This window comes from Haplochromis burtoni, unplaced genomic scaffold, assembly GCF_018398535.1.
Source record: "Haplochromis burtoni strain Fernald_Lab_line unplaced genomic scaffold, NCSU_Asbu1 Contig_361, whole genome shotgun sequence".
In the NCBI taxonomy this organism is placed as follows: domain Eukaryota; kingdom Metazoa; phylum Chordata; class Actinopteri; order Cichliformes; family Cichlidae; genus Haplochromis; species Haplochromis burtoni.
Genome location: NW_024582722.1, coordinates 550243 through 563357, shown reverse-complemented (window position 1 = coordinate 563357; position 13115 = coordinate 550243). Strand labels below are relative to the sequence as shown.

The window sequence follows — 13115 nt, the reverse complement described above, 5'->3', positions numbered from 1 at the left end:
TACAGAGAAAAACCCAACAATCATATGACCTCCAATGAGCAAACACTTTGGCGACAGTGGGAAGGAAAAACTCTCTTTTAACAGAAAAAAACCTCTGGCAGAACCAGGCTTGGGGAGGGGCGGCCATCTGTCGCGGCTGGTTGGGGAGAGGAAAGTTAATCCTTTTAAACAGTGAAACGGATGCACTGTGAAGGCCCTTCGATCATGATAAGAGCATAAAAATGAATCAGATTAAAACTTTGATCTCTTCTGCTCACGGATTTGTTTCATTGATTTGTGAAATCAGACAGTGTGAGCTTTTGCCTCCTCCCTCAGTTCAGCAGGAGCAGCTCGGTGTGTTTTAGTGAGGGCTCCTCTCCCTTCCAGTAACTCAGATCACAGACACGTGATTTATCACTTTTACAAATATTAAAGGTCTGCACGCTCAGTCTTTAGTAAGTTTGCTGATATGTCCTCAGGGGATCCACGTATGAGGGGCAGAAGCTCATACCCAGCTAGTGACACCTCCCCCAGCCAGTCATCGGCGTCCTTCAGCCCCGCGCAGCCCAATGGGGCACGCTGTGGGCGTGTCCGTGCGCGGTGAGGGGCTTTTTCGGAGTTTGGTAAATGACTGCAGCAAGAAAGCAGACCAGAGCGCACGAGGCTGTGTCCGCCTCCGTGTTTCACCTCCGTGCACGTGTGTGCGCGCTCTCTTCCGCCATGGAACGGGTCCACACAAGTCGGCGAGCACGTTAACGACACTCCGACGGGATTGCTTTTTGTTCTTTCTCTCGGTTTAGCGGAGCTGGTGTTCCGGTGCTGGTACTGGGGCGGGAGCGCAGCGGCGGCCGCCGGTGAGTCTCCAAGTTGAGCGGCAGCGGACAATGGGAGCAGCCGAGCCGGGCTGCTGCAGAGACCGCTACTACTACTGCTCACCCCGGGGAGCCGCCGCCGAGCAGCAGGAGGAGGAGGAGAGGGAGAAAAGGAGGCACACCTGCTCCACCTGCAGACCCTCCTCTCCGAGCAGCAGCCCCGTGCGGGTCCGGGACGTGTGTAGGATGTGGGTGAGGAAAGCTGCGGCTCTGTCCTCGCGCTGGATTTGGGGAATATAAAGCGCACGTGCACTCTTCTCGAGCCCTCCTGAGAACGTGAGCCTCCCGCAGACCCACTGCTGAAGGAACCGGAGGGGATGTGTTTCGTTCCCGCTGTCGGCGCCGCGGACCGCACGCGCTGGACTTTAGAGTGATTGGATGTAACTGTGGCTCAGTTGACAGGATCCCGTGATCTCGTCTCGAGACCCCCACCCACCCCCTTCTCTCCCCCCTATTCTTCCCCCTTTTCCCTCCCCTCCCGAACCAGAACCCGGACGAGCTCCGTACCCACTGCCCGCCTCTGTCCGTGGTCCTGAACACAGTCTCCTGGCGGATTTAGTGGATTGTTCCCCCCAAAAAACCCTCCTGCGTGGAGGCGTGAGAGCGGACATCAGCATGATTTCATGGAGACTGAGGTCATGAGCATCCCGCGGCTCGGCACCGGCGACTCCGGGATCTGAAACCCACACACACAGAGACACACACACACACACACACACAAAAGGTGGAACATTTTCGGTTCACCTTGGAGGTCATAAACCAGAACCGCGACCCCCCCTCCCCTCTCACCCTCATCTTCCTCCTTCTCTTCTTCCACTAAAGGCTTTTTTTGGTCTTTTTTTTTTTGGAGGGGACTTCATCCTCTCCAGAGCGTGACCCCCCTCCTCCCCTTCCCACCACCTCCACACACTCCCCCTCCCCTCTAAACAAAATGAGACTGGCAAAAATGTGCCGACTAAACGTGCTGGGGATCTATTTGTGGCAAACGGTTGTGTTTTTCAGGTAAGCAGAAGCATGAAATGGACTTCATGAGTGCAAAATAACGACGTGTGTGTCATTGCTTTTCAGAAAATGGAAAATATGCATTTGCATTTTTATTGCTTTGCAGCCCTACTGTTGGGCGGGGGGAGGGGGGCGTTCATGTGCAAACTTATGAAAGTTGTGTTCGGGTTGCGTGTCTCATTGCTCGTGAGCATGTAAAGGAAGTTGAATTAAGTTGCAGTGAATCCAGACAGGACGGTAAAAGAGGAAACAGCGACCACTAGCGGGCGATGTGTGTTTATGGTGTCAGCGGTCATGTTTGGGGAAAGGAGCCTGTCGGAGTCACGTGCTCTCTGACAGTCATGTTAAAGCAGGTGTTGCTCATAGCAGACAGTATGTGGAGGGGACATGGTGAGGTTTGTGAATACCTCAAACGGCTTGGAGCAGCCTTGTATCCTGGAAATCCACATTCCCATTTGTCTCACTGGTTCAATAAGACAATCGCTTATTGTGAGTTTTCTTCTTTCATTAACAGACATCCAGTAATCGAGCTCCTTGTACATAATACAGCCAAAGAGGAAAAATGCAGGGACACTGTTTCTGTTGATGGGATAAAACATATTCACAGACAGTACTTTGTCAGCCATTCAATGCAAACATATTTTTTCATGTAGATCTCCAGGTCATCTCCAGGCCGGCTCCCTGTTTGTCATTGTCCCCCTTTCACAAACCTGCTAAATGTACCTGACCAGAACAGGAAGTGGCAGCCATTGTTTTGGTGATGCAGATGATGAAACTCTGTCAGCTGATGACATGGAGGTGACGATGCTCAGATGGGTTTTTTTTTTAGATTGAACCGTTTTACTGGGGCTGAAAAACTTCAAATCAGTCTTCACCCTCCATTATATAATTATTATTATTTGAATTACTGCTTTGGAAGTATTCTTGACCAGATGACCAACACAGATTTTTTTTAGGTTGCCAAGATGAGTCCAATTGTATAGAAGTCTATGAGAGTCTACTGCTCTGTGAGCTCTGTGAGCTCAGTAAAAATGGTCTCAGCGGCTGGTTTCAAGTCTTATTCAATGCAACTACATATTCATTCTCCAAATCCTGTAGATGATACAGTAGTTTCTGCAGACAGTTGTGCAGAGCAGAAGTATGAAGCGCCTTAACTGGTGGAAAACATAAGAAGTGCTTCAAACTGCACTCTACTTTCCAATGTCACAGTTAAACGAGCCGGCTTTCTGATTCTGTGCAGCATGTTGGAAACTGAAAAGGAGCCTATTTATAGTTACCAGCTGTTTCTTCCAATTTACGCTGAATGCATATTATAATATTATCTCTCACTATTATTTGCTAACGTGTTTGGGTCCTGTGCGCGTTCCCAGCCTGCAGGTTCCTGCACGTTTCGTTTTATTGCATCACACGTGGATCTCATTTCCCTGCACGTCGCCTGGATTTCATTATGTCGAGTATCACTAGTGTTTTTCTACCTGCTGCAGTGACTACTTTCCAGTGAATAAGGCGGCCATTTACCGTGAGGGACATGGTGCTTTTGTAGGAGGGGGCTGCAGGAGTTTTGCATTCAGTGCACACTGTTTAGTTAATGAAGCAGAGTTGGGATATTGCCGTCTCAGCTCCTCACGCCTGGACTCTGCAGTTCCCTGCTTAATTGATATCTCTTTCCTCCATCCTGACCCAAACCCCCCCCACACCTCATTCCACATTCAGCCTCATTACTAAACATTGATTAGCCCGTCAATGGCTGGGGCCAGACCTGATGAATACACATTTAATGCCTGCACATATCTCGCTCACTCACTGGCTCTGTCCACACTCGTAGTATTCATCAAACAGGCAGCAGAGGAGAGCTAGAAATTTAGATTGGACCTGCAGGAAACATTCATCTAACGACCTGTTTCATCTTGCATTAGGCTCAAATCCGAGATAATGTCCTTTTTCCCTGAAAAAGTCTCCTTTTTTAAATCTAATCAGTTGCCGTTTTTAAGAAAATTGGGACTAAAATGTTTTGGAAGAAACTATTTTACTTTATCAGTGGCAACAGCAGCTACAACTGTAAACCCGTGAAGGTTTGTCCAATCTAAGATTCAGTCATTCCTCATCTCATGAACAATTCGTTGTTTATATTAGGAAGGTTCTAGAAATGACAGTCAGTACAAACACAGCGTAGCTCGGATATTAATGTGGACAGTCGGCACAAAATTTATGATAGAATTTTTTTTTTTAAAAAAGGATTAAAGACTCAATCAATAAGCACATTTTAAATAAAAGTATAAACAGTCTGTTTAAAGCGCACAGGAACATTTGCTGTCCAAGTTTCCTACATAAAAAGCAAATTCATGCAACAAAAGATATATTTAATATAATAAATGATACTATTAGTCTATACTTCATCCAGAGCAGCTTCAGATTATTCACATTAATTGAACTGCTACTGTGGATGAGATAGTGCAGTGCTACATTATCAACCAACGCTCGTTATCTCATTGCTTCAATAAACTGTGCAGGTGCAGCGCATGAACAAATACCTATTAATTAACATTATCATTAGTAATAAAGTCATGCTTCACTTATACTAGAGCAGAGTCAAAGAGCCTATTCATTGGCTACAGCTGTCAATCAAACCTTAAAAATAATGTAAACTAGTAAGTTATTGTTTGTATATGTATGGTGTCTGCATAGTTGTTATGAAGGAATTAGAGATGTATGGAACTGAGTCACTGCTGGAGCCCCAGCTGGACGTTTGAGAAACTGCAGTTTAAAGGTAGCAGTTTAAATAGCTCATGTAGTAAAAGTACAACATACTGTAAATGTCCACAGTAAGGCTGACATTTCAATCTGTTATTCTGTCTCTTGAGTTACAGGTTTATCACAATCATTTAGGGTTCGTATTCTGTCATCACAGTAATCTCATAGAGATGCTGAGCTACTGCTGAAAGCTCATTCATAATTTCTTGCAGCACATTTTAGGACAAACTGCATGAAGTGAGCTGTAAATTTTGGATTCAAGCAAAGAGATTTATGCCCGGGGTATGTTCTTAATATTAAATAGCAGAAAAGAAAATGCCAACAAACTGATAAACAATATTCTCACATATAACCCTCAAAAAATACTTGTATTTTTATTCTTCTATCAGCATCACTCCATCATTTAACCCCAATAACAAAAATATATTTCCCTTTAATTTCTTGATTTCTGTATGGAAATGAGCTCAGAACCTCCAGCAATGTTGCTGTGCGTTACCCATGAACAATCACACCGTATCTGAGCCTGAATCGCTGGAACAGACTTAAAGTGCACGAGCTGAACATCACGTGCTCCTCAGTCCTGCGGCACATCGTCTGCTTCTATTGACCGCTCGAGCAGGAACGATTAATCAAACGGGTCAGTGCTGCATTTAGAGAATGCCAACGCACAAACCAGCAGGGAATGCCAATCAGTCACTCACAGTGATTGACAGGCATCGAAACAGCCGCCGACATGTCTGCCGTATTGGTTTTCTACCAGGTGGGAGGTCGTTGGAACAGCAGAATCTTATAGGAAGCTTTGGGGACGGCTGTCCTCTGTCCACACATATCGATGTGTTTATTTTTACAAAAGGAGAAGCTAATCATCCTTAAACTGGAACATGTGCACAGTTTGTCATGAAGTCTTCTTGAGGGAAATTTATTTATATTTGGTTTCAGATGCAGTTATACAGTTATTTGTGATCCTAAAGGTGTGCTGGAGCAGGAAAAAGAGAATTAGATGCCTCTCTGTTGACAGTTTAGTTATTTAAAGCCAATCAAGCATCGGGGGTGATTTGCAGGAAGGGTCACTCAGTTTTTTTATGGCTTCATTTGCTTAATCGCTGCTGCAACAAATAAAGCACCTTCAGGTTTTCAGCTTCTTAGAGAAACAAACTGCATCCCTTTATTTTTTTGATCAGCTGCACATCTGCCTCCCTATGATAACACAGACTGATCACCTCCGTTGTTTGTGGGTGCTTGCACGTGTCGTTATTATGTACAAAAGCGCCAGCCTTCAGTCTCTATCCTGAATGAAATGTGCAGAGTGACCTTTTCCTCTGTACATTTCTATTTTCAATAAAAATCTTTTTTTAAATGGAAACACCGAGCAGTGGATTTAAGCATGAGTGGAAACAGTCACCTGCTGCTTGAAGGTAACCTTGAGCTGGCCTTGACGAGGCGGCCGTATGTCGGGATCTCTTCTCCTTTGGAGCGGGACGTACTCCGACCTGCTCACCTCCTTCATGTCTCAGAGTAAATTAAATCAGACTCTGTCAGTTCATGAAATAAATTGATGTTGAAATCTGGCAATTTAGAGAAGGTCATTCGATGGCTTTCTTAAGTGATTTTGGGCAGCGGATGTCAGACTGATATTAAATTGAAGTATTTTAAAGGGGTAGAGTGGAAACTAGGAGAGGAGGGACATTTTAAAGAGGACAAACTGACCTCGGTGGTTTGCTCATTAAATGAAAGGTCAGCTTTCACGTAGATGGCCAGAAAAACAAATCCGTGACAGAATGACTTGCACGAATGTCATGTTACCTGGAGTGATATTTCACTTCAGTCTAGTTCTGGCTTTCATTAGCTGTGTAAGTGTTGTGACTCAGTGCCGACTGTCATCTGTATTTACAGTCACATTACAGACCTCCCTGCGAGTTCCTATAACAAATTCTGATTCTGTCTAAGAACTTAAAGCATGAAGAGAAAATGAACGTCTGCCTGGGTTCAAGTTCAAGGTCGAACTTGAAGTGAAAAAGACGAGATGCACCGTTCATGAATATAATGTACATTTAAGTGGATACTTAACCTGATAAATATGAATTAGATGCAGTTTTGACTTTCACTAAAATTCTGATGCAAATACATTTAGACCATTGGGACCTATTTTATTTTCTAATATTCCAGCAAAAGTACGTCTTTGTGCTGATGATACTGTCATATAAACACATGCTCCCTCCAAGTTCTTGTGCAGACAGCACAAGAACTTCAGACTGCATTTCACTCATTTCAAACTGCTTTGCTGCAGTTAATTAATTATTTAAAATTCATGATCTTCATGTATCCATGCCCACCACTGATGCTATTATGTTAAACACTTGTGTTTAAAAAAGAAGGAGAAACATTACATATAGGCTGTTCTGCTGCAGAAAAAAGTGCAAAGCAAAAATCCAACCCTACCACGTCATGTTGATCAATATTATTCCAAAGAACACAACATTGACTGGTTAAGAAGACTTGATTTTTTTTTCTTGCTTATTCCTAAGGATTACAGATTTGGTTTAAATAAATCAGTGAACGGTGTTGGAACACTCTGAAAAATTAAAAGGATTAAAGAGGCAATCAATAAAAACATTTTAAATAAAATTACAGAAACTATTTAAGTGAAATATATTAATTGGAGGTCCTAACAGTCTGTTTAAATGAACATTTAATGTCTAACTCCAATTTTCCTACATGCAGAGCAAATTCATGCAACTTTAGACCGTTGGTCATTAAGTAAAACCAAAAATGCAAAAGATATATTTAAAATAGTAAATAATACCTTTAGTCTATACTTCATCCAGAGCAGCTTCGGATTAGCATTAGGATTCAACTATATTGTCATTACACATGTATAAATACAGGGTAATGAAGTACAGTGATTATTCACATTAATTGAACTACTAACATGGATGAGATGGTGCAGTGCAACGTTATCAGCCAAAGAGTATGCAAAACAAAAATCCAACCTTACCATGTCATTTTGATTGATATTATTTAAAGAAATACGTCATTGACTGGTTAAGAAGACTTGATTTTTTAAAACTTATTCCTAATTCTTTCCTAATTCCTAATTTTTTGGTTTAAAGAAGTCATTGAATGGTGTTGGAGCACTCTGAAGTAAAGACAAAGCTTCATATTTATCAAACAGATTTTTTGTATCATTACAGGATTTTATCAAAATATTGTAGACTGCACTGCAACCCAGAATGTCCCCCTCATGTTTCCTTTTGTACTTAAGAAAGAATTCTGTGAAAGATAAATAATAAACTACCAGAGAAAGCAGATGTGTGACACTTGGGGTCATTTCAAGCATAAAATAAAGCGTGTTTCCACTTTTTACCCAGAATTGTTGTCCAGGGTCTCCCAGGGGTTCATTCTGATTTGACTTCCACAGCAGATCCAAAGCCGGGGAAAGATGAAGCAAATTAGTTTGCTGACATATCAAAAGCACAAAAGCCTCAAATTGCCTCTGAATGTTGCAAACTGCAAAATTGGACATCAAAAACTGAACCTTGCTGTCACTAGCACAATAAAATCTCCTCCATCCTGATTACTTTCACCTTTGTTCTACAAGCTAACAGTAACACAAAATGAAGGGATCAAACTATTTGATGGCACACCATTGGGCTTTCTTTTCCGAGTTGGGAATGCTCCCATAAAATCTATTGGGTGTATTAAACATCAGCAATTGATAGTGAAGGATGGGAGTGAACAAAGGAGATTATCAGCTTTAGCTGCTGCAAACTGCTGCACATAATTCAGGATTCAATAATCCTCTTTTGATCCCCAGAGGGACAAAGATGTCTTTTATGCCTTCCTGCTGTGAACTTGGTCATTAGGGTTCACAATTCAGGGATGGGGTCAGACCTGGAGCAGAGCAGGCGGGGTGAGATTTCCACTAGAGCACTGCAAAAAGCAGTCCTAGAAATCATCCCTTGTCAGTTAGCATACTCACTGCTCAGCCGAATTAAAGCAACTGTTTCATTTATGCGTCTGCCCTCAGGGTGTTTCTTTGTTCGTAGCCGATATTTATTACTTGCATCTCCTTTCATAACAAATCATAACATATATATTTTTCTCCTGTGATCAATTTCCCTGAGTCGTCTAACAAAAAACAATCGACTTCTCTGGTGGAGTTCACCTTCATCTGCAATAATGAACTTCTGGGCAGGTTCATTTCCAAAACTTGATATATGATAATACATTATTGATCAGCAGACAGTGACAGATTTTCACCATAACTAACAGAGTACATTATCAATGGCCTCTCAGAGCTGTAACTGAGTTAAAGCAAAGGTGAATTCCTGGAAATGTCGGGAGCTGCTGTGCACTTCTGAAATTAAAGTGCTGCTGGACGATGGCAGAAGCTGTTGATGAGAAAGGAGCGTTTCTGAAGAGTTTTTTCTGACTTAGAACTCGGTTTAACGACCACTTTGGCAAACGCTGCTCGTTCCTTTTGCGATGGGTTTAGTAGACGGAGAATATATGACAACCAGGATGTGTTTTCGCAACCTTCAGATCTGAAAATGAAATCCTATATTTATTTTAAATTTTAAATAAAAAAGGGAAGATGAGCATTTTACAGTCCTGCTGAATGGAGCATTAAAGTTCTACATCATGTTTAAAACATAAAAATGACTTGAATGTGATAGTAAGATAGTAAGAGATAATGTAAAGAAAAAAAAACAAAATATTAGAAAAAGCACTGATAAGGCTTCCTTCTGTGGTAGTTATGTGCAAGTTATGTCCAAAGTATCATGACTACGTGCATTTTAAACACAGCAGCTCCTGATGGGAATCAAACGCACAACCTTGCTTTGCCTTTGCTGAACTTTAACACATTCTCGTACATTTGTGAATATCAAACACAGACTGCTGCATGCAGCCACAGCATCCTCAAACCTGACTGTTCACAAGCACATGGCCTGAAACCAGAACACGTCAGTACCAACAGCCTCGTGCTGTCTTCACATCCTTCATCCTAGACCAAGGGTGTCCAACTCCAGGCCTCGAGGGCCCGTGTCCTGCAGGTTTTAGACGTGTGAGCTGATTTAAATGGCTAAATGACCTCCTCAACATGTCTCGTAGATCTCCAGAGGCCTGGTAATGAACTAATCGTTTGATTCAGGTGTACTGACCCAGGGTGAGATCTAAAACCTGCAGGACACTGGCCCCTGAGGCCTGGAGTTCCCCACCCCTGTCCTAGACTAAAAAATGAACTCCATGCAAGTGTGAAAACCACACGTCAGTCTGATGTTGTTTGATATGAACATTAAAATGCTGAATGCTTAAACATCTAGGGTACGACGTGTTTGCTGGGCGAGGCAGCCTATCTGTTAGTGCCAGGGAAGCGAGCAGCCCTTTGCTTTCCCGAGTGTTACTAAACGCCAGGATGAGATCAATTAGGGATTCGGGTCTTCAGAGGCTTTAAGAACATAATGAGGAACACTTAGGGCTAATGATTGGAGTCTTGCATTAGCCCACACCTCTCCTTTGCTCTGGCGTTTCTCTCTGCTCGCTGTGTGCATATGAGACACCGACGCTGGGCAACTCAGCTGTTTTTCCTTCTCCTCTGCTGCCTCAGCATTGGCCGCAGCTCTCCACAGCAGCACGGGCCAGCGCTGATCTGAAATAATTAAAGCAAATCCCGACTTTGATCACGGAGAGCCGGAGAAGATTAGGCGCGGGTTGTGTGCCACTTATATCAGCTGACTGTGAGCCTCTTCGGTCCTCGTGGCCCTGTTCCAACTATAGACGTGTGTGTGTTTACATATCAAACAGCCGTGACAGAAAGAACCTCTGAGGCTGAAATAACAATACTTACAGTAAAGATACAGTCTGCAGTATTAGACCATTATTTACTGTGGTACTGTTAATATCAGAGTAAATGCCTTGGACATGATTTTTTGTTTCCTTTAGAACTTTGTAGAGGACACTTTCTGGTGATGCTTACGTTATGGGAAATGCAGGATGCATGTTGCTCATCTGTTGCAAGTTTCAAATGCTTGTGATAACTGTGCTGAATATCATTTATTGTCATTTCTGGTGTCTTTGCCAGGACTCTCTTGAAAGGTGAGCCTTTTACCTGGATAAAAATAATATATATATATAATATAATATATATATATATATATATAATATAAGTGAGCGGGACCTGTCCATGTTTGTGATGTGGCTGGGCTGGATGTTTTTGTCGCCGATGTGTTTGCTGCAGTGGAGAAGATGGCCAGCTTTTCCTTATAATCCGCTGGAAGTTGCTGCGCTACCGTGAGTCCCGGTTCCTGATGGAAAAATGGCACCGTTTCATAAAAAGTGAAAGTGAAACTGCTTTAGCCGAATGGTGACTCGAAACGCTTCTCCCGCTCGCTCTTTGCTCGATGATCCACCGCTCGAGTCTTTCCTCCAACTCGAGCCACCTCGCCTTATGTCCGCGGAAACTCAGCTGCGTTTTCTTGACCTGCCGGAGCTTGTTTTCCAGCTTCCTCCATTTGCGAACCATCGATTCGTTAATCTTAAATTCTCTCGCCGCTGCTCGATTTCCATGTTCCTCCGCGTAGCTGATGGCCTTCAGTTTAAACTGTGCTTCGTAAGCGTGTCTCTTTGCCATTTTCAGGGTTGTTAAAACAACGATCCTGCATAATGCACATACCTGTCCTTTAGACAGGTAGTTCGAATTTTGTCCGGTATATACGATCAACGCCCACACTTCACCCTTTAACGTTCTCATGGTGTTCTCTACTACGTCCTCCTTACAACACATAGGGCGCACCGCGCTATAGGGCGCGCCGCACTTTTTGAAGAACATCTAAGACTTTTAAGTGCGCCTTATGGTCGTGAAAATACGGTATATATATATATATATAATTTTATATATCTTTTATACTTTTATAACAAAATTACATAGAAAATATACATGTAAACATGTAAATACTGAATACTCAAATAAATGATAAATAAATACTGTAAAATACTCAAAGCCATTATTTATTTGAGTAGAGCTCTCAGTTTATACAACAAATACCTAAAACTATTAAAACAAACGTATGAATGTATCTAGAGTGTCACCCTGTTGCTGTGCACGTTGTCTCAGTGCAGGGCTGTCAGTGTTGTGGAGCTATAAAAAACACGAGCAGCACCTGTGCATGTCTTCCTTCTTCTGTGGTGCTGAAGCTGTCACGCAGTCCAGCAGAAGGACTTTTACAAGCCAGGCAGACAGCATTATGTAGATATTATTAGAAAAGGCGCTCCGTGGTAGCTCACAGCTGGAGTCTCTGTCTCCAACACGAGAAATTAAGGCCAAAATAGTCAAGCGTCCATAGCAGAGCTTGCTTCTAATTGTGTGTGTGCTGTATTATCCTCGTGCCAGGCTGTAGTGGCTGTGCCTGGTGAGATGTCAAGTGTCCACAGACATCGACGCCGGCTCCTCGAGCCTTAATGCATTTTTCCTGATTCTGCCTGCAGTTCAGTCAGTCAGACAGGTAGGTGGAACATTACGTTTGCTGGGTTATTCATAGAAACAGAATATCTACACATTCAGTGTGGAGAGCCTGTAATGACATTAAAGCAGGTGGGTTTTTAAAAGGACTCATCTGATCTGTTCGCCCAAGCGTTTATGCAAATGGGGCAGACACCTGGCAGATGTTTGGACTCGATGAATATGTATTTTGTGGAGCAGCAGAAAAAGACATATTCAAAACGCAGCTTTTCTCTCAGTGTGTTTGGGAAACGGGTCAGTTTGACTCTGTTTTTCAGTGACACACGTAACTTGCGTAACTTTTCATATTAAAATTTTGGGGTTTGAGCTGAATAATAATTATAAGATGAGCAGACTCAAACAAATGGTGAGCATAGTGTCTGCTGAGAACACAAGAATACTGAGATGAAGGGTCCAGTTGTTGATCTCAGGCATTTTACTCCCATCATCAGGTTTTAATTTCAGTTTTGCAATAAAAATGGCATGCATGGGAGAAGTGCTAATTGTCTTACACAGAGTGCACCACAGAGAGGTATGTTGCACAGCTGCACTGGGATCAGACAGGGGTAAGGGGAAAATGGGGACAAAGAGGACAGGTTTACATAAAGGGGGACAACTCTGTGAGGCTCAAATCAGGGAGCAAGTGTCCCGCTGAGCTTGGATTACAACCATAGCTGCTATGAGTCTGGACCTTTAAACATCAGGTTCCAGCTGTGTGATAACTGCTGATTATTCTTTTCTCGCCTGCGGATCGTCCAGGGATTTAATGAAACCTTTGTTTATTCACATATTTCAAAAGCTGAGGGCTCAGCAGTCTCAGAAAACCAAGCTTAGGCGGCCATTTAAGGAGGCAGCTAGTGTCTTTATCTACGGGGCGGGCTGGTTTGATCCCTGGCTCCTCCAGTCTGCATGTCAGAGTGTCCTCAGGCAAGATACTGAGCCTCGAGTTGCCCCCGATGCATCCATCACAGTGTGTGTGAATGTTCGGGAAGGCACTTAGGCATAGATATGGG

General features: G+C 43.1%; 1 protein-coding gene across 1 annotated transcript in view; it reads left to right on the top strand.

Annotated features, from left to right (window-relative positions):
- The first annotated feature begins 1233 nt into the window (after positions 1-1233).
- glra1 (glycine receptor, alpha 1) overlaps positions 1234-13115 on the top strand; it is a 152606-nt gene continuing 140724 nt past the window's right edge. The window contains exon 1 of the mRNA XM_042228878.1: positions 1234-1853. Coding sequence (XP_042084812.1) covers positions 1783-1853 — 71 coding nt within the window. The 5' untranslated portion in view covers positions 1234-1782. The remainder of the gene's footprint in view (positions 1854-13115) is intronic.